At 34.5% G+C, this 24,684-nt stretch overlaps 4 protein-coding genes across 4 annotated transcripts in view; 1 reads left to right on the top strand and 3 right to left on the bottom strand.

Moving 5' to 3' along the window:
* Positions 1 to 958: 958 nt before the first annotated feature.
* Positions 959 to 4,737, bottom strand: LOC105122866 (uncharacterized). Its single transcript, XM_011022213.1, has 8 exons — positions 4,639 to 4,737; positions 4,208 to 4,495; positions 3,864 to 4,095; positions 3,433 to 3,578; positions 2,367 to 2,454; positions 2,132 to 2,278; positions 1,443 to 1,592; positions 959 to 1,354 (listed from the first exon to the last, which is right to left on the bottom strand). The coding sequence occupies exons 2-8, from the start codon at positions 4,477 to 4,479 to the stop codon at positions 1,298 to 1,300; spliced, it is 1,092 nt and encodes a 363-aa protein (XP_011020515.1). The 5' UTR covers positions 4,480 to 4,495; positions 4,639 to 4,737; the 3' UTR covers positions 959 to 1,297.
* A 4,929-nt stretch (positions 4,738 to 9,666) lies between these two features.
* LOC105122867 (CO(2)-response secreted protease-like) lies at positions 9,667 to 18,428 on the top strand. Its single transcript, XM_011022215.1, has 11 exons — positions 9,667 to 9,885; positions 9,987 to 10,090; positions 10,180 to 10,277; positions 13,632 to 13,784; positions 14,634 to 14,745; positions 15,046 to 15,586; positions 15,715 to 15,815; positions 15,896 to 16,138; positions 16,789 to 16,903; positions 16,989 to 17,202; positions 17,524 to 18,428. The coding sequence occupies exons 1-11, from the start codon at positions 9,751 to 9,753 to the stop codon at positions 18,072 to 18,074; spliced, it is 2,367 nt and encodes a 788-aa protein (XP_011020517.1). The 5' UTR covers positions 9,667 to 9,750; the 3' UTR covers positions 18,075 to 18,428.
* Positions 18,429 to 19,354: 926 nt separating this feature from the next.
* LOC105122869 (cytosolic sulfotransferase 15-like) lies at positions 19,355 to 20,585 on the bottom strand. Its single transcript, XM_011022217.1, has one exon. The coding sequence runs from the start codon at positions 20,529 to 20,531 to the stop codon at positions 19,539 to 19,541; it is 993 nt and encodes a 330-aa protein (XP_011020519.1). The 5' UTR covers positions 20,532 to 20,585; the 3' UTR covers positions 19,355 to 19,538.
* Positions 20,586 to 22,905: 2,320 nt separating this feature from the next.
* Positions 22,906 to 24,684, bottom strand: part of LOC105122868 (cytosolic sulfotransferase 15-like) — a 6,062-nt gene continuing 4,283 nt past the window's right edge. The window contains exon 2 of the mRNA XM_011022216.1: positions 22,906 to 23,020. The gene's annotated coding sequence lies outside the window, so the exon portion shown is untranslated. The remainder of the gene's footprint in view (positions 23,021 to 24,684) is intronic.

The raw sequence follows: 24,684 nt of genomic DNA on the forward strand, positions 1-24,684 counted from the left end.
TTAAAACACGCCTCTAGAAAGCAATTTTACAAGGCTCGGGCCTGATCTAGCAGGTGAACTCGAGGCTTGATGAGTGAAAAAATCAGATTTTTTTTTGTCAAATGTCATGCTTTAAATAATGTCTTTTCCTGATTATTTTTTTTTAACAAATAAAGCTCGGCCCCACAATCCAAGTGATTCCTGGTCGGGTTTTAGAGCAACTTTAACAAATATCATGAAAGCGAAAAATAAAAATATATATATTATTTTAGATTTGTTTATTTTATAGGCTCCAAGAGCAATGCTACATAAAATGTCAAAATGCTTTTTTTATTTTCAAAAATACTATTTCTATATATCTCCTAAAAAAGCCATAAAAAAATAAAACAATTAAATACCAACTTCTAAAAAAAATAACATTAAACTCATTGAAAAAAAAAATTATCTCTCATTCCAATATAATTAGATTTTCAAATGATTTTTTTTTTATTGAAATATACGTGGTAAAAAATACCCTTTAGGAGATGCACTTATACGGGAGACTTCCATGCAAGGCTTTCCAGAGCTGGGCAGTACAAGACGGTGCAAGACTAGAAATTATTACGATCCGTACAGGACAGACAAAGCTCAACATATTATTCAGACCCGGTGCTTCTAGCTACAGACAAATGTTTTGATTACTCCAGAATGATATTTATGTTACCATAGATAAAGGATCAAGAATTTACGATAGCATTGACAAACGTAGTTAGTTAGCGGTAGTACAAAGCCTGTAAAAAATCTTCGAAGCACAAACAAGCAAATTTGAGTTCAACGGAAGTCAATAAATCTGGTTGCGTACAAAAATATTAGGTGTATTCCATTAGCATGACAGTGACAGTGAAGATAAATCTGGTTGCGTACAAAAATATTAGCATGACCCTAGTAATTTATTTCTGTTCACAAGGAAAAATACATGTAAACAAAGCTTAGCACAGAGTGGAACAACCATCAGAAGCAGTGATCACCTGATCCAAGACCATAAGGCAAAGCGTGCATGAATTCGCATGAAGACCACATGCAGGTAACAGTGACACTTACAGGCACTACTTGAGTGATGCTAAATCCAAGTAGGTACATGTGGAAAAGAGATGAAGTGGGATAAGCTCACCTCCCATGCTCCAAGGGACCAGGTAATGTCGCCTCTCGGAAAGCCTTTGAATCTATGGAATGTGCTTATTACAAATGAAATTAACTTTGCATATATACAGGAAAAAAAAAAAAGATTTATCTTTGTTTTGATTGATTCGCTTCTGCAGGATATCAGACTCAAGGAAGTTCAATCAGACTGTTTCTCCGCAAGTTGATTCTTAAGAAATTCCAGCACGGAAAGGCGCTGCGATTGGAAGCTAATTATCAGTCATTTGTTTAGGATTTAGATTCCAGATAATTATGATAGTTAACAGTTTACTTTGAAAGCATACCCGTTGCTCAAGACCAGCTTCTTCTGGTTTTAATGTCAAGGATTCCAATAATTTTATGGCCTCATGAAATCTATCACGTGCAGTGTCCTCGTTACCAATACTCCTGTCTGCATCGGCAACTTTTGCAAGGGAAACAGCTACATCCAGGCTCTGTAATTGAAAGACAAATAGAGAACATTCATTACAAAGGAAGCCTGGAAGTACAAAACTTCTCAAACAAGCATGATCACAAATATTGTTTATCACATCATTGTGCATTAAATAGCAAGACAGACAAGTACAGGGTGCTGAGTTGGAGAAACTCGGAAGCATTTAAAAAACAAAAATCAATACAAGCTTAAAAAAATAAACTAAAAGTTACTTTTCCTACCAGGCCTCATTTCCTGTTCTTTTTTTTAAGCAGGCCAGCTTGCAGAGAAAAATGCTATTTATAGTAGTATCATGAAAATATTGTCATGGAAATTCTCAAAACTGGGAAGCCGTGGCCCCTCATTGCTATACAAGAGATCACAGAACATATCACAAGTACATTTATACCTCAAATCATAGAGCATGTGAAATGACAATAACAAGAGTGATGGTGTGTGCTGGAAAAACAAGTACATCTATACCTCAAGTCATAGAGCATGTGAAATGACAATAACAAGAGTGATGGTGTGTGCTGGAAAAAAAAAAAAACGGTTGCTGACCTGGGATGAAACACTAGGATGATGTTTGATGGCATCACATCGCACATTGAGAGAACGCATATAGTAAGATCTTGCAGCCTCCAGATCTCCATCATAATATTTGAGATCTCCAATTTTATTAAGTGAAACAGAATGCGTATGCGTTATCTACAGGGGGAGAATATCAAAAAAATTATAGTTGGCATGGCAAAAGCACGCATTGAATAAAAGGCAGCAATACTTGTAAAATTTTAACCTCCAGATCAGCTGCAGACAATTTTGATAGGAATTCTACACTCTCTTCGAAGTATGTAACCGCAGAGCCAGCATCCCCCACTGCTCGACTGCAATAGACATAATAGGTCGAGAATTTAGTAAACTCATCAGGACTCAAAATCCATTACTTTGAAAGAAGACAATGAACCCATAGTAATGTTTTAAGAAATCAGCAAAAAAGCACCGGTTTTAGAATAGATAGCCTCTAATATCTAGGTTGCACATCCTTAAAGCTATTCTTTAAAACATAAGCTTCCTTTGTCTACTCAAGGATGTGAGAATCTTTTGAGTGTACTTACGATATTCAAAACTAGCAATTCCTAGTTCATTGGTGCAAACAATGTTGCTGATGTTAGTCCAGCAACATGCCAGCAACCTCAACAATTTCATCAATGCAAGCCATGGTGCAAAGTGGCATTGCAATAATATTTCAGCAAACTTTAATCAACTTGTCCATCACATCATTGTTTCTGGAAAATGAAAGGCCACTGTTTGATGCTACAAAGTTAGCTCTTTAGGAATACTTGGATAACAGCTCTGTGACTAGGTTGACAGCACAACCAATGGATGGAACACTGGTAGTAAATGTATATTGCTCGATCACTTCATCCTCTATTGAAAGTGCGAGGGTTCCACAACTTCTTTCGAGGAAAATGAGATAGAAGATTTCAGAAACATATTTTCATCATGTGAAGAATGTCCTTACGTAACGTAAATATCTTGTCTACAAGCAAGAACTTAATCTAAATAATTTGATGATAATCAAGAAAAAACAAAAATCTAAATAAATATATGATCATGTTACAAAAAAACTTTTCTTCACCTGCCCCGTTTCTTTTTCAATTTTTCCACTCAATTCAACAACATCTTAATACCAAAGCAGAATTATTTTTCCTTTAGCTTTGTCCCAAACTAGCTGGAATTGGCTAAAGGAATACTTTATCTCAATTCACTAGCCAGATTCATATGTTGCTGTTTAATCTTTTCAGTCTACCATTGTCCTCAGATCATCACAAGCTTACTAAAGAAAAAGAGAGTTAACAGACCAGCAGTCCCCAAGCATTCCCAGCACTGCTCCAAGCTGCGAACACAATTCCGTTGTGTTGCCCACTGTTTCTATCCGACCTCGGATGTCTTCTGCACAAAGACTAAGTCTTGATTTTGCACTTTCCACATTCTGTGCTCGAAATGCCTGCACGTGAAAGCCAAAAAAATAGAAAAATCAACTATAAATTACAACAACAACTTACCAGACACCAACCACGCACATAAAAGATAGTTAAGAATAAGTTGGAGAAAAAAAAGAGGAAAACAAATGAGAAGTTTACGAGAAGCTTTCTGCTAGTATAGAATACCTTGATAATTTTGATGAGATAACCATAGCCAAAAAAATAAAATAACAACGTTGACCTAGAAACGACACCCATCAAAAGAAAAATAGAAACGCATCAATGCCATGATAATAAACTACACTGACCCTCATGGCTTGTTGCACCAAGAAAGCACCCCTCTCCAAAGAAACATCCTCGTATATCACTTTTTTATTCTCACCTACTTCCCCCTCTTTATCCATGTCAACATGAGACCTCTTGATTCTAGCATGACCATCAATGAACCGATCAACTACACTCTGTAGATCCGTGTCAGCTTCAATCTTCTCAACATCAGCTCCGCACAGCGGACAGTCCTTAAATCGCGAAATACAAACTCTAATCCAATAAAAATAAACCAATTCACAAATTGCCTTAGACCACAAACAAAAGCAAACAAATTAAAAATCTATCATGGAGTTTGATTCTATCATTTCTATCATCTCCTTACTTGCAATACACATGAGAGCACGGCACGCATTTGCTACAATCAAAGAGAAGAGCTTGGCATATCATACAACTAAGAGGTCCCAATTTAAATGTCTGAGAATCATATCCAAAAGGGCATTTCGGCGAAACGGTAGCAGATTCACCACTAGACTCTTTCTTAGCCTTTCCTCCTCCTTCATGCTCAGCCCCGTGTTTAATCGGACATTCCCCTGGTTTTCTTGGTGACCCATCATCAGGTCTTGAAGCTTTCACAAATGGGCAAACTGGGGTCATCTTGGTAAATCAAAATCTGCATCAAATTCACAGAAATAAAACATGGCTTTCATCCAAATCGAATCCAAGCATCTAAAAACTTAACAACTTCCAACATAAGGAGATTTTGCAAATTTTGAAAGAAAAATAAAGGGAAAGAAGGAAAGAGAAATTAAATACCGGAGTTGCCAGTGACACCAGAGCTTATGAATATTTCTTCTGGTTGTCTTGAGAATAGGAATGGAAGACGTCAGCTTCGTTTATTTATCACAAGTAAAAACAAACTACAAATCAGTATTTAAATATCGGACATTGTTATGTTTTAGTGTTAGAACTTTCAAAAATTACAATTATACCATCAACAACTTTTGATAAGGGAGATTTATCCGATGAAATTTTTAGCAAAATAGAAAGTGAGGTTTGAGATTGAATTACATATTTTATTGTAAAATGAATTTTTTTAAAAAAATCAAGTCAGATTTGAGAACAATCACAAAGCATCTCCAGCGGTGTTTTTTCACAAATGAACGGAGATAAGGATTACATTGTTTGGTTATAGGATGATAAGTTGTGTACTTTAAGGACTGGATTGGAATAATGCTTATAGTTCGGAGACTAGCTTATAACTATACCCAATAGCAATATATTCCCATCTTTGGCCCATTTTACGGTTAAAAAAGCATTCTTATCCCTTTATTATATAGTAAATTTCGTCAAATCAATCTTTCCACTTCAAATTTTGTCAAACAAAACTCTGTATATTCAATTAAATGCAATTCAAGACTCTGTATATTCAATTAAATGCAATTTAAGCACCTTCATAAAAAATTTCTCATCGATTGAATTGCTATATGATATTATTGTGATGATATAAGTGTGAGGACCGTCCTTAATGGAAGGGGTAAAACAAGTCGATGAGACCAAAATTTAGAGAAAATGGATTAATTTGATCAAATTTACAAAGTGGAGGTATCACATTTGAATTTTAGTTATTTCGCGGGGACACGTGACTGGCCAAGGAAACGAGTGTGGTGGTTTCTGGGTCACAACGAGATGGATGGCTTAGGAAGCGTGACCAGCAGTGACATCTGTCATATAAAGCATCTGTGCTCGCGTGAATCAGACGAGTGATTAATTCGACACGTGGCAGGGTTTGTTTGTTTTGGGCTGTAAGTCATGAGCTGGATTATTTTGTAGTGCGCCTGCCCCGAGTTTTACTTAAATGGGCCTTTTCAAGTATCTCCACCTTTGAGCTTACTTTTATCTGTTTCATAATCTACTGGGCTCGGGCTTTGGCTCTCATAAACTCTCTGCTGCTTCCGGACAAGAATTAAAACTGGAAGAGCTCTTAATTCTCGACATGTATCGTGTGTTTTGGTGCTACGATACGGTGTTTTTATAAAATATTTTTTATTTAAAATTATATTAAAAAAAAATTAATTTTAATATTATCATATTAAAACTATTAAAAAATACTAAAAAAAATATTGAATTAATATCTTTTGAAGTAAAGCAAAAGTTATCATTCTTTAAAATACTCACACTCATGTTTGATATTAATACACAAGTATTTTTTTAAAATATTTTTCTTCTTCTGAGTTTTTAAAATATCAAGGACAATGAATGCTGTGGACAGTGACTTGTAAATCAATTTATTACGTGAGGCTAAAAGGTTTGCATACATTTAATGCTCATGCATTCTATTTCGTTTGATCACAGTAGATTAGGAATGGTTATCTTGGATAGATTAACTAAAAAATTATTTAGTGTTGCTGAATTATAGGTTATATATTAATATTTATAATATTTTTGTATTTTAATGATAATAATAAATAATAAATTGATTAATAATATGAATGAGATTAATTTTAATCATGTTTTATATAAAGAGAAAAGTTTATTATTAAATATTTATATCTTACTTAATAGCATACTAAAATAAATTCAGACACTTCATACACTTCGTATTGTATGCATAAATATTATTAGAATATATTTAATTTGTTTAAGTTTTTTCAAGTTTAAAACTATGAAAATTGATTTTTAAACTAAACTGATCAACCATTTAAACATATCAAATGAATTGATCCACTTTATTTATTCACGATGAACACCTAAAATTTCTATAGGACCTAGTCAACTAAATAATCACTTCAAATGTCAAAGGTATTCTAATAGCTATAGATATCTAATGACTATAAATGATCAGTTTTTTTGGAAATGTATATATATTTCTATTTTATACAAAATAAAAAAGAGATTATGAATATATATGATATAAAAGCTATTTCAAAATAAAAATCAACTATAAATCATTAATCCTTACATATTCTAAGCTATGCTGAATTAAATTTTTATATTTTGAACATACATGATATAAAAATTATTTCAAAAATATTATCGAGTGAGCTGTAGATATTATAGTTTATAATTGTATAATTTATTTTTTAAGAGAGTGAATTTTTTTGTAAATAAATCATAATTGTAAACACATGAGAGTTTAAATAAACTTTTGGCATTGATGAAATATTGTCAATAAGAAAAAAATCTTCAAAAGGAGACATTTTTAGATGGTGATTTCACCGTATCATTGGATTCATCTCGATATTTTTTATTTTTATGGCGTGTGTATAGTGGCTGGGTTTGGTCTGATACTAATTTGCTTCTTTTTTTTCATTTTTTTTTAGATTAAATGCTGGTCATGCAAAAAATTATACTAACCATTCAATTTTTTTATCTTTTGATTCATTTTTTCTTCTCTTAATTATAATTGTTTTATTTACATTTATTTATTTCTAATTAGATTTTATTTTTAATTTCAGTCTTGGTGGTTTAATTTTTTTAATTTATTTTTAATTTCAGTCTTGGTGGTTTGATTTTTTTTAATCAAATTTAGTTTTTATTCTTTTAATTACTATTTTTTTAATTATTTTTTTAATTAATTTGTTTTTTTTAATTCCATCTCTAAACATTCAATTCTCATTTAATTTATATGTGAAATTTAATCATATTTTTTTAAAAAAATTGTAACCTCCGACGAAACACAAGTTAGATGGCAAGTGTTATATATCATCTAAAGATACGAACCGTTCTAATACAATCCAATATCTTGCCCGAATTCATGGCTACTCAGAGATATAACATGCCCATTTCAATCCACCCGTGACCCGAGCCCATGAGAAAAGGAAAGTTGTGGAGTACTCATTGGAGGCAGATCCATACACAAGACTGATGTATGCCATGGAGCATAGATTGAACCCTCCTGGTTAAACCTGTATTACTAATTAAAATGAACCGTGAAACACCTAACCAATCGATGATCACAGGGTCAAATACTAAAGCCTAAAGGCTAAAAGCTGCCTCTTGTTAATTAATTTATACAAAGGCTGCAGCCATATGATTGAGAGGCTACAGCCACTGGGGCAAGCAAGCTTATGCTAACCACTTCATACAACCCCATATATATATATATATATATAAGAAAAGGAAAGGAAAAAAAATCATGGAGTGAAGAAGAAGAAGAGTGCAGCAGATATACATCATTAGTAGCCTTAAAAAATCGTAAAGAAGAAGAAGAAAATGAGGAAAAGGGGAGAGGGAATAAAGAGGAAAACCAGCACATGAATGGCATCTGTAGGATAAAAATGGTGTTTATGCCCCCCTTCTCTCTAGCAAAGGAGAGGTGCTTCCTTGTTTTTTAAGCATATGATTCACTTTTCTCGTCACATTCTATAATAAACTATAATTAATATGTGGGGGAGCTAATGCTTTCCAGTGTGTTAAAAATACGTTTCATTTAAATAATCCTTTTAATAATTTTAATATAAAATAATTATTTCCATACCACGTACATTTACAATTGGCTAGGTTTTCTTTTTTTTTTTTAAAAAAAATAAATTTCATTTGTCATGGAATTAAGAAACAAAAATTGTAGGTTGCAATCCCAACTTGATCTGATTAATTTTATATTATATTAATTGATATCCTGCTAGAATTCATCTATGCATGCATCATGTGTATCGAACTAGACAAGAGAACAGTTATAAACTAGCTGGCACAATTGTTCCCCTCGTGAACTACTGTGAACTAGAAAATAATTGTGATTACACTGATCAAAACTATGTGGTTAATTAATTGATATGGTGTCATCTGAAGCTATGTTGGCGGCAGCCCTACGCGGCCGTCTCGATCAATTATTTTTTTTAATAAGAAAAAAAAGTAGTTTTTTGGGATGTGATGAATTTAATTTAATAATACGATTTTATAAGCACAACAGTGAATAAATCAAACAAAAAACAACAATAATTAATTATAAAAATTAAATTACTAATATCATACTTAAAAAAAAGGAAAGTAAAGCACGTTAAAAACTCACCATGCTCCGCCATGAACATTGTCTTACCCCCTTAAAGATATCATTGAGGCATCTCTAATATGATTGTAAAGGGTTGCACGATGACACTAAATAATCATATCATCTCTGATAATCGGTCTAATGATTTTTCAGAAATTATATAAAATCATCATTACACCTTAGAATCCGCAATACAATTCTATGTGGTGATTCACTATTCTTTTAATTTGTTTTTCTATACAATTTTAGTTTTAATTATATCTGGTTTCCATGCAATAATTTGTGAACAATATAAGTAGTTTTTGATTGTTGTTTTGATACATACATACATATATATATATATACATATATATATATAGAAGTTACGAATTCATTTTAAAACTTCCTCAAAATGTGTTCCCGTAATCAAATACATTTCTATTTTTTTTTTATGTTTTTGTTTTTGTTTTTTTCGTATTCTAGCATACTAATCAATGCAAGTATAAAGATGTGTAGGGAAATCACTTACCGCCACCAAGATTGCATCGGTTGCAAATTTGCAATTGTAAGTGACAATTTTCCTGAAACAATAAAATATATGTGTGTAAATCATCCATTCTGCCTCTCAATAATTGTTAGATGCATGATTTTGTTTCTTAATTATTTGTGTTGAAACCTAAGATTTCTGGGTAATTTGGTTTTTGCTAAGACATTGCTGGCCTACCAAGCACCATTCGCCAATGAAGCTTCATGAGTTGGTTGGTTATACATAAAAGCAAACAAATAACATTTATAATTAGATAAAAAAGCACAAATAATTATATCTGTATGTATTATAATAAAATGCATAGAAAATTCAGGAAAGAGCAATCAAAGATGCTCTTACACCTCTCACTGCAAGCTTCCTCTGGTGAAAAAGCTCCCTCCCTTGCATTTAGCCTACAAACGGGTGGTGGGATATGCCACTCTTTTCATTCTCCCCCATTTTTCTTGCCATCCCATCTTTCATGGCTTCTCTTCTGCATCATCTCTTTTTTCTCTCTGCACTCTGCCTTCTCATCATCAGCTCCACTGCATCAAATCAACTTCCTCAGGTAATTTTATGTATCACGTATACTTCTCAAAACACCATTACATTAGTGACCCTTTTTTGTGTTTTCACAAGAGATAATCTATGTTCTTTGAGTCTTGACAGCATTATGTGGTTTATATGGGGAGTTCATCAAGTGGAAATGGAGGAGAAGCTCCCGAGATTGCAGAGGCAGATCATTTGCAGCTGCTGTCCTCCATTATACCAAGGTTACCATACATCTCATCATCATAATCCATCATTACATAGCAATGGTTTCAAGGGCTTGATACTTGGAATTTAATGTGCTTTTTGGCAGCCATGAGAGTGAAAGAATATCGCTAATCCGTCATTATAGCCATGCCTTCAAGGGCTTCTCTGCCATGCTTACAGAGAATGAAGCCTCTCTATTAGCTGGTAATGCTGTCTTGTTTTATTTCGTTGTTCCATTTGATATTCTGTCTTGTGTTTAGTTTAGAGCTTATGCTTGTCTTTTATGCTTCAAATAATAACAATACAACTAGTAAGTTAAAAGAAAGAATAAATAAAAATAAAACCCTTTGATCCTAGAACATGTTTATGGTCTAAAAAGCATAATTGCTTCGTAAAAAAAAATAGTTGTGAATTTGACAAACTTGGATTTTTTTCTTAAATTTCCAGCCGAATTTGCTTTTTGAAAATATTGATTTTACTATGAATTCATTTTATTTTACTTGATTATGTTTATATTGGATTTGAGTTTACTAAAACAATTGAATCATGAGTTTAACCTATTGGGTTGTTCAAGTTTGGTATTATCAATATTAAAATCAATTTAAATTAAAAATAAATCTAAATAAAGCTTTGGATCATGAATTTGTTGGATCCACCAATATTACAGGTTCAATAAGTTCAAGTTCAATAACTACGTGGAAACATAATACACCAATTAAATTTAAATTTCATAAACTTAACTAATAAAAAAATTAAAAAGTGTCCGCTTTCGTAATTTTTTATTTTTTAATATTAAATTAATTAACAATTAAATTTTTTATTTTTTTTATTTTTTATAATATTATTTCAATCTCAAGATTTAAATAATATTTTTTTATTTATAAGTATCGGTATATACATATATATATATATTTTATAATTAAAAATATTTTTGTCAATTTGTTTTTTTTGTTTAAACCTACGTATTGATTTGTTTTTTTCTAACAAGCGCGGGTCTATCTATTTGTCGAGCTGCAAGGGCTAATATAAAAACCAATTAGATTCTAAATTACACGCTCCTTTAAAAATAAAAATAAAAAATCAAGACATTTTTTTCTATCGGGCTTGAGAGAAGAAACTCCGAACGAGCTCTAAATACGGGTCCATAAGCACATGCAACTCAACTTGTTCATCAACCCAAAACCCTCCCTATCTTCACTAAACCCCTTACCCGCCATTAATCCACCAGGCACCCCCCCTCGCTCTGTCCCTGTCCGCCTATCTGATCTCATCTTTGCTTCGAAGTTCCAACAACAAAGTGAAAAAGATGGCCACGAATATGTCCTCCACGAGAAACCTCATTTCTTTTGTACAAAAACGTTTTCTATTAACATCATCAGCAGCAACGATAACACTTTCTCCCAACTCTCCACTACCCACTACTACTAGTTGTAGCTCCTCCTCCTCTTCTTCTACGGCCCGATTCCTCGTCAACTCATGCGGTCTTTCTCTGCAATCTGCTCTTTCAGTTTCTAAAAAGTTCCAAATCCATAGAATGATCTCCATAAGCCCCGATCTGTTGTCCAATTCATGAAAGCTCATGGCTTTAGCGAGACCCACTTGGCCAAATTGATCCAAAGTCGGCCAGGAGTTCTCCATTGCAGAGTAGAAGGTAATCTCAAACCCAAATTTGTATTTCTCAGAGAAAATGGGGTTGTGGGTCAGCTTCTGCCAGAGCTCATTTTATCAAATACTCATATTTTAAGAAGGGGTTTAGATTCTCAAATTAAACCATGTTTTGAGTTTTTAAAGTCTGTTCTTGGTTGCAATGAGAACGTTTTGGTGGCTCTTAAACATTCTTCTTGGCTGTTGACGTTGCGTTTGAAGGGCCAACCAAATTATAATTTGTTGATAGAAGAGGGAGTGGCTGTCTATAGGATTGCTAAACTGATTATGATGGACCCAAGAGCCATACAGAATAAGCGTGATAAAATGATTTATACAGTCAGTGCTCTCAAGGATTTAGGCCTTGAACCAAACCAAATGCTCCTGTTTTTATACACGCTCTTAGAGCGATGTTATCTATCAGTGAATCGACTCGGAAGAAGAAAATTGAGGTGCTGAAGAGTTTGGGTTGGAGTGAGAAGGATATTTGGCATGCCTTTAAGCGACATCCTCTTCTCTTGGGATACTCAGAGGAGAAAATCAGGGCTGGGATGGATTTTTTTGTGAATACATTGAAGTTGGGATTGCAACATGTGATTGCCTGCCCCCAGCTTCTTACTTATTCTATTGATAAAAGGTTGCTTCCCAGGTATAATGTTTTAAAGATTTTGGAGTCAAAGAAGCTGATTAAAAAGGATTTGAAGATTAAGAATTTGCTTAAAATAAATGAGAAGGAATTCTTGAAGAATTATGTTTACAAGTATGTGGACGATATTCCAGGGTTATTGGATGTATATGGAGGAGCCGACAAAGCAAAAAAGATACACACTTGATGACGGAGAAGTAAGTTTTGTTGTCCAATGCACAATGTGATTTAATTCTCGATTGCTCTCAGCCTTCTTAATCAGAGATAGCGTTGTGGTTAGTCGTTCCAGTTTACATAACTTAATTTTTTAGGAGTATTGTGAGTTCATTTCTTATCCATATGGGTGTTGATTTCTATTGAGCCACTGTCACAGGTTCCTTAACAACCATTCCTGGTTCTTGATCATCCCTATCGTAAGTATTTTTTGTCACCCCTTAGCGTTTTATCTCACTGCGTCGATGTGGAAGCTCAAGAAAGCTCTGTTTATATCAAGGATCATCAATGTCCTCAATAATTAAATATTCATGTTCAAACAGCCCCTGAAGGGATTTCCTACAGTTTTCTGATTTGTGAGCAAATGGTTGCTGTCAATTTTTTTATCCATTCCAGAGTATACAACTGAATCAGGGAATCATTAGATGATTTTTAGGGATTCTGTAAAGAAATTTTGATTTTAGTGTCGAAGCATAAGAGGAGGCTAAAAAACGAATCAGTTGCTGTACTCTGCTTGGCTGATAAGCTTATAGGGGTTCTTGGAGTCAGTTTCTATATAATTATCTAATCTAGTATGAAGTAAGTACAAAATTTTCATTACAATAAGCCATTGTTATAGCAGGAAGTAAAGAAACTGGCACCAAGTGCTTTTAAGGTCTTTTTTTGTCAGGGGATCTCTCTTCAAGATCAATCATTTTATGTACCAGATATTGCTTTACACTTTGAAGTGCTTTTAAGGGTTTTTGGTTTAAATTTTGTTACTAAAAGCATTATTATGCCATGAGGGCAATGAATACATTCTAAAAGAAGGCTGCTTTTTTTGGGTCTAGAAAAGTACTGTTTTCAACTATCTCACCCCTGCTTTCAGATGAGAATAAAAGCATTGTTTTGTCAGTTGGATTGCCAATTTTTACAATCCAATGCATGCATAGTCGCAATCCCTAGACCAGAAAAAAAAACTCAGTTTAAGATGCAGGAACTCTGATTATGGCTCCCTTCTAGTGATCCAGTAACTACAAATAGACTGAACAGAGATCAATTGATTCTGAAAACAGGCCATGGTGGTATAGTATCCATCTTCCGGGATCCAATTCTTCAACTTCACACTACACGTTCATGGGATTTCCTGGAGGCAGCATCAGGCATGCAATACAAGCACGAGCATCCTCCTATGTCAAGTGATGTCATAATTGGGATGATAGACACAGGTAACTGCAATTCACTTATGTTTCTCATACTACCTAGTTCAATGGCCCTGCATGAATGAAAGCCACCTCGAGAACTTGCTTCAAATTTCAGTTGCATTCACATGCACACACATATTTATTCCAGAAATACGTCAATATGGTTCATCCCTTTATTTGTGCTAACCTCGTATCACAAAATTTATAACTCACTCTTGTAGCACAAAAAACAAGAATGGCTGTTCACGTGAATCATTGTTTTGATGAACTACTTTGATGGAAGTCACCTTATATATTTACTCATTGAGTTTATATTTCAATTGTCTTTTGTGATTGAACACCCAGGACGCTGTTATTTTACACTTCAGCATCAATAAGAATAGTTATCTTCATGGGGGAAGGCCACCTGCCATATTATAACTAAAAGCTCAATGGTCCTCCAAGTAAACAAAACATGGTCTTTTTTTTTTAATGGTTCAGGGTTTGGAGGATTGAAATTCCAAGGACTTCAACTTTTAAAACCTCACCTCATGCCTTGCTCCTTTACGTGGGGCTGGTTCTGAGTTCAATTCTTTATGAGGGTGTGTATTAATTTTGAAAGAGGGGAGGCTACAAAATTCAGTGAGCCTTTCGATGAATTGGAAAGGCATTATACAAGGATATAAATTTTTTCAATTATAAATTGAGCATCTAAATTGTATGTCAATAGAAGTTATTGGAATAATTAGAAGTTTTCTGTTAGCTCAAATAATTTGTCTCCCATCATTTTGTACAAAGCTTTTTGTTGTGTCTTGCTGCGACTGAGTCTTATCCAAGGGCATATTGTTAAACTTCAGATTTTTTTTAGAATATTACACATGTTCTTTGCTGTAGGGATATGGCCTGAGTCGCCAAGTTTCAATGATGATGGAATTGGGGAAATCCCTTCAAGATGGAAAGGAGTTTGCATGGAAGGATATGACTTCAAGAAATCCAATTGCAATAGGTGATTATGTCTTTTTCGTTATAAAGTAAGAGAAGGACAATATGCACATATGCAAATACATGTTTGTGTAGATGCCTCCATTAATAGAATAGCTTTTATCTATGTTGTATACTCATCCAGTTTTTTTATATCAGAGAGCAAGTACATTTTTCTTAAACAGTCATAGCAATATGCCTCAAGTCTAAAATCTTTAGCTAAATACAAACCTAACCCTGAGACAAGCCCAAGTGATGATTTCCGCTTGCTTTTAAATTTAATCTATGGTGCAGAATTCTTATCTTCTGGTCTGTATGTCTGTAGGAAGTTGATAGGAGCAAGATACTATGACTCCATCCAAAGGACATACAGTAATAACAAGACCCACATGGCTAAACCAGATGACTCACCAAGGGACTTTGATGGCCATGGTACTCACACCACATCCATTGCAGCTGGTGCTAAAGTTGCTAATGTTAGTTACCATGACTTAGCTGGAGGCACAGCTAGGGGTGGCTCACCTTCATCTAGAATAGCAATATACAAAGCATGCACATTAGATGGTTGTTCTGGTTCCACCATATTGAAGGCAATTGATGATGCAATTAAGGATGGAGTTGATATAATCTCCATTTCTATTGGGATGAGCTCGCTCTTTCAATCTGATTACCTAAATGACCCCATAGCAATTGGTTCATTTCATGCACAACAAACGAATATCATGGTAGTATGCTCTGGAGGAAATGATGGGCCTGATCTTTACACAATTGTCAATTCAGCTCCTTGGATCTTTACAGTTGCAGCTTCTAATATTGATAGAGATTTCCAATCTACTGTGCTGCTTGGAAATGGGAAGACTTTCCAAGTAAGATATTGATTTGTTGATTCTTTTAATGTTGTCCTATATTAAGATCTGTTATATTCATAATTCTTCTCTCTTCCTCTGTATTCTTTTTGGAATGAATTCGTGTCTTTACAATCCTTTTGCTTAAGGGGTCTGCCATCAGTTTCTCAAACTTCAATCGCTCAAGAAATTATCCTCTCGCATTTGGAGAGGATGTTGCTGCTAAGTTTACTCCAATATCAGAAGCTAGGTATTATCAAGAAGTGATACTTATGATAATGATAAAAGTCATGTATTGTATAAAGTGAATTAATTTTCACTAAAATGCAGGAATTGCTACCCAGGATCATTAGATACACAGAAAGTTGAGGGCAAGATTGTTGTATGCACAGATAATGATTTAAATATTCCACGGCAAATCAAGAAATTAGTCGTGGAAGATGCTAGAGCCAAAGGGTTGATTTTACTCAGTGAGGATGAGACAGTTGTTCCTTTTGATTCAGGCACGTTTCCATTTGCAGAAGTTGGAAATCTTTCAGGGTTGCAGATTATTAAATACATCAATGGTACCAAGTAAGCACCACTGATATAATTTCAAATTTTGTACCTTGTTTAGTCTATCCTATTTCAGCTTGGATGCATAATAAGGAACATGGTTCTATTCTTAACGCTTGCTATCCTAAATGTTTGTAAGATCTGATTTTGTCTTCTGTGATAACACAAAATAACCATCAAGACATCAACTAAACTAGCTGAAACTCACGTTGCCTCTTTCTTCCTTATTCTCCCTTCTTACATGTCTTTAATATGATCACCAAGTGCCATGCAGGAAACATACATCCCATATAGATCCCTTTCTTCTGGTCAAGCCTTTCTAACCAGGGCAGTGTTTATGGATAAGATACGCTCATAATCTGAAACTGATCCCTTTTTCTGGAGATCTGACCTCTTGGTCGTCCTGGTTCTTGTTTATTCCTACTTCGTGCTTGTCTTATCCATCCATTTCAAGTAATTAATCAAGATACTCCTCTCAGTAATAGACATAATAGTACCTAGTTTTCGTTTAATACTCTTCAATATATACGAAAACTTCAGAAACAATTACTTTTTGTGAGATTCTTAACATCCTAAAAAAGGTGTGAGGCGCATGCCCTACATACCAGTTAAGAAACTTGTCCAAGAACTTCATAGATGGATTTGCTCTCTTCTCTGTCCCTGTACAGAAAGCCTACTGCAACCATCCTTCCTGCCCGTGATGTTCCTCGATATAGACCAGCTCCAACTGTTGCATATTTCTCTTCCAGAGGACCTGGGCAATATACAGAAAACATTCTTAAGGTTAGCTTCTGTAATACATTAGAAATCAGGTGCTGTTTTATTAGCGAACAACTTAGTTAATCATTAACACTGATTGGGAATTCAGCCCGATATAATGGCTCCAGGAGTTGCCATTTTGGCTGCCATGATACCTGAAAAAGAAGCAGGGAGTGTTCCTGTTGGAAATAAGCCATCTGGATATGCCATAAAGTCTGGTACATCAATGGCTTGCCCTCATGTGACAGGGGCTGCAGCATTCATTAAGTCTTTTCATCATGGGTGGAGTGCTTCTATGATCAAATCTGCACTTATGACAACAGGTACTTTTGAAGGTAGAATTTCATAAAGATGGATCAAATGCACACACTCACAGATTGTAACTAGGGCTTGGGGAATACAGAAGGGGATTTTAGCTTGACGGCACCCCATGGTAAAATAACGTTTCTACTGTATGAATTTGGTTTTATATACTTCATATTTTTTTTAGCGGGGAGGGGATTGAATGATGCTTTTGATTGTACATATGTTCCTTTTCATGTTATTATTGTTTAATATCTAAATGGTCCTGTGTTCATATATTAACTTCCACCATCATGCACTACAAGTGCTCGCATTGATCTCTTCCTCTGTTCTCTTTGCAGCAACCATTTATGATAATATGGGGAAACCCTTACAAAACAGCTCACATCACTTAGCGAATGCCCATGAAGTGGGGGTTGGAGAAATAAACCCACTCAAAGCTCTTAATCCAGGATTAGTTTTTGAAACAACCACAGAAGATTATTTGCAATTCCTTTGTTATCATGGATATTCAGAGAAAAACATAAGATCTATGTCCAAGACAAACTTCAACTGCCCCAGAATCAGTATTGACAGACTCATCTCCAATATCAACTATCCATCGATCTCCATCAGTAACCTAGATCGACATAAGCCTGCTCAGACCATCAAAAGAACTGTGACTAATGTGGGATGTCCAAATGCCACATACATTTCCAGAGTGCATGCTCCTGTGGGTTTAGAGGTGAAGGTTTTCCCAAAGAAGATTGCTTTTATCGAAGGGTTAACAAGGGTTTCCTTCAAAGTCTTATTCTATGGCAAGGAGGCTTCCAGTGGCTACAATTTTGGGTCCGTAACATGGTTTGATGGTCGACATTCTGTCCTCCTGTCATTTGCAGTGAGCGTAGAATAACATAACAAAATAACGTACTAGCATTGAACAAAGATACCATTCATTTTGAAGTTAACACACACGACTCACTCATAAGGTTGTAGATACACGTTGATGTTCATACTGTTGTGTCCAATGCCGGAACCCTTGTTGTATGGTTGGAGTTAATTACTGCAAACCACCAGAATAGGAACATTCATAGATACATTCATCAATTAATGCCTGTCCAAGACTTTTCTTTCTTTGAACATCATGGCATGTGCAAATATTATTATCCAATGTGTCTGCTATTTGGACTACGGTTGCTTATGCAATAATAGTCATAATTACTTCAATTTATACGTACTAAATAAAAGGATACCCATGTTTAATGCATGCTAGAAGCAATTATTTCTGCTTCCCGTGATTGCTGCTCCACTATTATGAGAAAGTAAACGTTTTTAGAAGGCCTAAAATATTGACCACGTGTGGGAATGCTCTCTGTATTTCATGGATTAGGCTTTAGAGGTCCTTGATCACCTAAAACAACATTGCTTTGTTCCTATCTCCGATAAGTACATGCAGATGATCAGATGGCGAGAGCATCAATTCAATGGTGATTTCGGCTGCCTGTTGTTATTCACAAGCTTTCTTCAACCCACACGCTTGCTTTGTTAGACTGTTTTAATTTATTAATTCTATCTTCAATTTTTTTCTATAATATTGAATTAATTAGAAATTTAGATTTTTAATTTACTTTTTAAAAAGATTATCCTGTAATTTTTGCTTGTTAACCCAAAATAACCGAGGTTGATGCAAAGCCTTTCCTTCCTAATGGTAGATAACAATTTGGTCTTTATAGAACTGATTTTAAATTCATATATCTTCAAACTCTAATGTTTTGGATAAATATTCATCATCTATCACAGAAGCAATGTTTCTTTATGCTTTTTGTCCCCACTTGGCTAGGAAGAAATTAAAGAATAAAAATAACAGCAACCAAACAAGCATCCCGTCATTTTTTAATAAATCAAAAACAACTTTATTTTGCAATTAGGTTCTAGTTTAGTGGTGGAAGGGGCTTTTTCTCTTTTTCCATACTTGGATTCGAACCTTATCATGCATATTTGTCACCCCCGCGGTGCTTTACTTTACCTGCACACTAGGTTTACAGGATGTTTAGTGGACCATGTGGATTAGTCGTGGTGCGCATAAGCTGACCCAGACACCCCATGTAAATCAAAAAAAAAAAACAACTTTGTTCAGGAAGACAGAGCAGAGTTTGACGCTCACCTTCTTGAACAAGGACCAACAAAAACCAATTTATTCAAAGCTATAAAAAGAAAGCAATTCGATCCCCCACAAGTGAGCTAATTAACCGCACCCTTTTCCCCAGAAGGATTATTTTCAGAGCAGAAAAAGAAAAGGAAAATACATAATGAATGACAAAGAAGCAAGGAGCAGAATCAGCAAAAGTTGCGAGAGGTCACTAAGCAGCTTGCGAGATTATTCAGATACTTTGAAGGATAAGCCAGAGTCAGCCAACTTTTCTTCCACTATCTTCAAAAAACATTCTGCCATGGAAGGACTTAGAACAGTGCACCAATCTCCCACCTTTGCTTTCCTAAAGAAGGTACTGTTTGGAGCTCCAGCGCTTTCAAAGAAACCAGTTCTGTTCACTTCCAAATCCTTGAGATTGTCAAAGCTGCACAGCTTTGATATTTCTTCAATGACACCTTCTTTCTCTTCTTTCTCAGAGAAAGGCAATCCCAGGAACTCTGCTAGTTTCTTCAAGTTAAAAGTTATATCCTCTTTCAAGTCTTCATATTTCAAAAACAGCACCTTGCCTGGTCTTTCCAAACTTGCTTTCCAGTACCCCAACACGCTATCCCAAAAGGGTCCATAACTCTGGATACCAAGACAAACGTTGTCGAAACCTTCATCGATCGATGATAAAGGCTTGACATTCTCTCGTTTGAACTTGCGAGCAAAATCAAAATAAGAGACAACTTGATCCAAAGGATTCCTGCATATGTAAACAATCTTGCAACCAGAATCTCTAATGGACTGTGGCAAGGTTCCGTAATGGGAGTGAGAACTGAAAATCCTTGGGGAAGGAAGTTGTTTGAGATCTGGGAGCTGTTTTTTTGAGTAAAGGTCCATCTCAAAGAAACGAACGAGTTCATGAGGTGGGGTAGTGAGTAAGGGAGTCTCTTTGGGACTGTAAATGTTGCGGTTTACCACAGAGAACGTGAGAGCTTTTAACCAGGTGGTGCCTGATTTTGGCATGCTCGCTAGTATTATATCTGTGTCCTGTGCAATGAAATGTTGTTGAAAGGAAAGAGCCCCTCTAATGGAGAAAAATGGATACCAGACCCCTTTATAGAAATAAAGGGGACATCCATCCCAGTTTTTCTCACTAGGAAAGCTTGCAACCAAGCCTTGAATATCATCTTTTACCTCGCCTTCTCCGTTCGAAGAGATTGTGGTCGTCTCCATGAAGATAACGAAGGAGAAATGGTGCGGTGAGCAGGGAATGGTACAAAGGAGCCCAGTGCCCCTAAAGCTAGCTCTCCATGCATTTATGAAGCCGAATCAGTGTACTTGTACATGTCTCTTTATCACTCATTAAAATAATAATAAAAAAAGAGTATTTTTTACATTAAAAGGCAAAAACCTTTTGTAGCCTGTTGAGAAAAGGAAGGAAGTCACAATTAAAAATTTTGTTGACGCTAAAATATATGTTGAAAATACATCACTTTATTAGTTTCTTAAATTAATCAGATATATCATTATTTTAATATTTTAAAATTAATAATATGTGCTCTTTGAAATCTTAAAAAGAAATTCACTGCTGAAAAAACATTTCTTGTGATGAAAGGCAGCCTAGAGCACATCACAAGTAATCCATCTAATAACAATTGAGCATGCTCGTTAGATATTAAAGCCGTCTTAAATAAATTTTTAGCTTACTGTAATTATTTTTTAAAGTATTTTTTATTTAAAAATATATGTTAATAATATTTTTTATTTTTTAAAATTAAAAAAAATAAAATAATTTAAAAATACTAAAAATATATTAATTCAAAATAAAAAGTCATTTTCCTTATCTCTTCTCCTGCCATGCAGTCCACAGGATGTAATCGTTTGATCAGAACACGTGACTTTCCACGTCTACGAAGAAACACCAAAATAAGTGGGGGACACTATCACGTGGTGTTGGGTAATGGTTATTTTATAGAATATATTTTTATAAAATATTATTTAAAATACAATTCTTAAACACATCTTAGTCAAATAATAATAATAAATCTCTAACCACCAGACCACTCTCTTATTATTGTGTTTAAATCTGATTTGAGCTGTTAAAAAATTGATTTGTAATTTAAATTTTAATAAATAAAGAATTAACTCGACATGAAGTAATAAAAAATTTAAGAAACTTTCAACCTTAATAAGACGCAATCTTGGCTATTTCTAGAGGCTTTTGAAAATATATTATAAATGTATTAAACAAAAGTACTGAAACAGCTTCTTATAAAATTACAGGGACCACAAGACCGTTTTTAGGACATCAGAGTGGTTTATTGGATTGAGGGTCGCTCGTGGGGCCCGCCCATGAATGAGGCCTGGCCTCGGTTTCCGGTGAAGTAACTTTTATCTCCCGCCTTTTCTTTTACCTGCCCTGTTGAGAAAACATAAAGACCAAAATAACCTTCGAGATTTTCCCTAGTTGAAGAACAAACGAGATAGAGATGCAGCAAAAGACCCACCTGAGGAGCAATTCTTGGAGATCTTCTTCTGCCAGTGGGGGGTTTTTTATGGCAACAAGTGGAGCGATGGAAGACGGGGAACTCAAGGGACTAATGAAAATGTCTAATTCCCGCACATTTATTTATAGACAGGAAAAAGAGGACCGTCGCCTGAAACCAACGCCATTCACGGAGAACAGTTGAGATCTCCCGGAGTTGAAGAGGAAGGAGGGGGAAGATGACATGCGGTGGCTCTAGGAAACGCTGCGTTTTATTTTTCTTTTATGCAGATAGCTAGTATTGCCACCTACCTTCTTCTTCTTCTTCTTCTTCTTACTAAAGAAAGGCCGTTGCTTTTTTGTTTTTTTAATTCTCCTTTTAAATTTCTGAAGTTCTTTCTACTCTCCATTTTAAATTACTTCTCCCACGTTGAGTTTAATCCCCTTCTCCCTTGTCAATTTCAGCCCCAGTTTCTTTTCTTATTTTAAACCCTAAACAAAAATCATTGTTTATTTCGTATTATTGAGATTTTAGAGACGATGACATTGCAAGCTATCACAAATAATAAATAAAAATAAAAATTCACACTAAAATTTACACTTTGAAAAAACTAAATAGGATCTGCAATCCTGAGCTGATTTTGAGTTACGAAAATCATAACCAATCAACATGCTTACGCTTAAATCAAATCGGACAAATTTCATCACGGCCCACGTTCAATAAATTACACAACAAAAATCATTCGAGATAAACAATTTAGCGCATAAGAGATTCGAAAGCAAACTTCGGGAGCTACGGAGGTCGACTAGTTCTGGTGAGGCCTGGCCTCGGTTTCTGGTGAAGCAACTTTTATCTCCCGCCTTTTTTTTTTACCTGCTCTGTTAAAAATACACAAACACCAAAATATCCTTCAAGATTTTCCTTAGTTCGAGAACAAAGATACTGCAAAAGACCAATCTTTTATCATCTTCTTACTGGAAAACTTCTGGTCGGGAGTGATAAAAAAAAACAAAGCCTTTTTTCTTATTATTAGAAAAAACCTTGTAAAAACTGACATTGGAATAAAAATTAAACAAAACAATGAAGGTTTAATTAGCACCCATGCCAGATTCCATGAAGTCTTGAGATCCAAGATCTTAATTTTTAGTTAAGAAAACAACGAGGGTTCACTGAACAATAATAGATATCCACGCTCACAAAAACACTAGGGAATTAAGGAGAACGCATCCCATAGATTTGCACTTCATTGAGATGTTCTGAAGGTTAAACCAGATCCACTCAACTTCTCTTCCACGACCTTCAGGTAATTCTTGTTAATTTGGTTGCCATTTCATGTAAGGCACCAACCATTTACCATTGACTATTGATTAGTACTTAAAAGTGCGTTTTTATCATGGTTTTATATCATCATTTTGCATTTGAAGTATCAATAACTCCTTAACTAAAATATGTTTTATAATAATGTATCTAATAAGATAAGATACCTATAATTTGTGGTAAATGTCTATTTTTAATGCAGGTCTATCACATAAATGAAAGGATTGATTGATGACTTGAAGAACTTAAATTGCATGGATAAAGAGATGGTCAAACTTAGAGAAGAGATGTCGGTGCAATCCAAACCAGAACACTGTTCGGTAATTGGGTTATATCTGGAGCTACAGATCTCAGATTTAGGTCCAATTTATATGGATGGAAAGGTAAAACATAGGCCTACAACTTTCATATGGAGCCCAAGATCTAAAAAGGCCATTATCAAGTCCAAATTGTAGCAACAACAAAGAAGCCCGAATTTGTCTTCCAGCCCGAGCACTGTTCGGTATTTTGGCCATATATGGAGTTCTAGAAGTCCAAATGAGCTGAATTTTTTACACAAGAAAGCTGAGACAATTGCCTACAACTTTCATGTTTGCAACTGGCTCCAGTTTTGACGTTATCAATGACGTTTTGGGCAGACAAGAGAAGATAAGGATTGTCACCAAGTCAAAAGTTGGCCACCCACTTATCAATTAGTCATCAAATCAATAGTTCCCAAATTTGGCCTATAAAAGGAGGCATTTGCCATGCATTTAGGCATCTTGGTTTCCAGATCAAGATCATGCTTTTCCTTTCTCTCTTTGTATTTTTTGTCATGTTTATGCTTTGCTTTCATTAATATTAAGTTTATGCCTTTCATTTCCTTTCCTTTACTTAGTTAACTTTTATGTTGTTATTTTGTTTATCTATTTTGCTTTCTTTCATTATGTCTAGCTAAGTTAGTTATGTCAAGGTGAAAAGGTTACACTAATGGTGTAAGAATAAGTATAATGTAAACTTAATATGGACTTTAATGTTTGATACTAACATGTTTTATATTTGTTATCTTGTTTACTCTTTAATACTTTGCTTGTTAAATGACTAATCTTGATTTATGTTGTATAACACTTGGTACAACAAATGCTTGGCACTTTCATAGCCCATAATGTATGGTATAACCGACACCTGAGCTATGAAAGGAACTTGATTTGTTGTTAACATAAGTTATAATCATGAATGCTTGACGAGATTTACAAGTATTAGCATTAATTGAATAAGATGACTAATGTAATCATGTTAACAATATATAATCTGATTGGAACCTCCTTTGTGTGTGGTTTCCAATTCAATAATAAGAGTTTATACTATACTTGTTTGATATACCATTAGTGGAACCTCTAACCTTGACATTTGTTATTATTTTTGCTTAATCCTTACATTAATATTCCATCTTAAAGTTCTCATCATCATCTTCTTCTTCTCTTTCTTTACTATTATTATTATTATTATTATTACTACTACTACTACTACTATTATTAGTACTACTATTATTATTATTATTATTATTATTATTATTATTATTATTACTAATACTATTATTATTA

This window comes from Populus euphratica, unplaced genomic scaffold (assembly GCF_000495115.2).
Source record: "Populus euphratica unplaced genomic scaffold, PopEup_1.0 scaffold8.1, whole genome shotgun sequence".
Classification (NCBI taxonomy): domain Eukaryota; kingdom Viridiplantae; phylum Streptophyta; class Magnoliopsida; order Malpighiales; family Salicaceae; genus Populus; species Populus euphratica.

Excerpts from the sequence above, each read along its gene's own strand:
- LOC105122869 (XM_011022217.1), bottom strand. The coding sequence starts at position 20,531 with ATGGAGACGACCACAATCTCTTCGAACGGAGAAGGCGAGGTAAAAGAT.
- LOC105122866 (XM_011022213.1), bottom strand. The coding sequence starts at position 4,479 with ATGACCCCAGTTTGCCCATTTGTGAAAGCTTCAAGACCTGATGATGGG. Across the intron at positions 3,579-3,863 it reads TGGTGCAACAAGCCATGAGG|GCATTTCGAGCACAGAATGT; the intron begins GTCAGTGTAGTT and ends TTTCACGTGCAG. Across the intron at positions 1,593-2,131 it reads ATCCTAGTGTTTCATCCCAG|AGCCTGGATGTAGCTGTTTC; the intron begins GTCAGCAACCGT and ends TTTCAATTACAG.
- LOC105122867 (XM_011022215.1), top strand. The coding sequence starts at position 9,751 with ATGCCACTCTTTTCATTCTCCCCCATTTTTCTTGCCATCCCATCTTTC. Across the intron at positions 16,904-16,988 it reads ATACAGAAAACATTCTTAAG|CCCGATATAATGGCTCCAGG; the intron begins GTTAGCTTCTGT and ends TTGGGAATTCAG. Across the intron at positions 17,203-17,523 it reads ATCTGCACTTATGACAACAG|CAACCATTTATGATAATATG; the intron begins GTACTTTTGAAG and ends TTCTCTTTGCAG.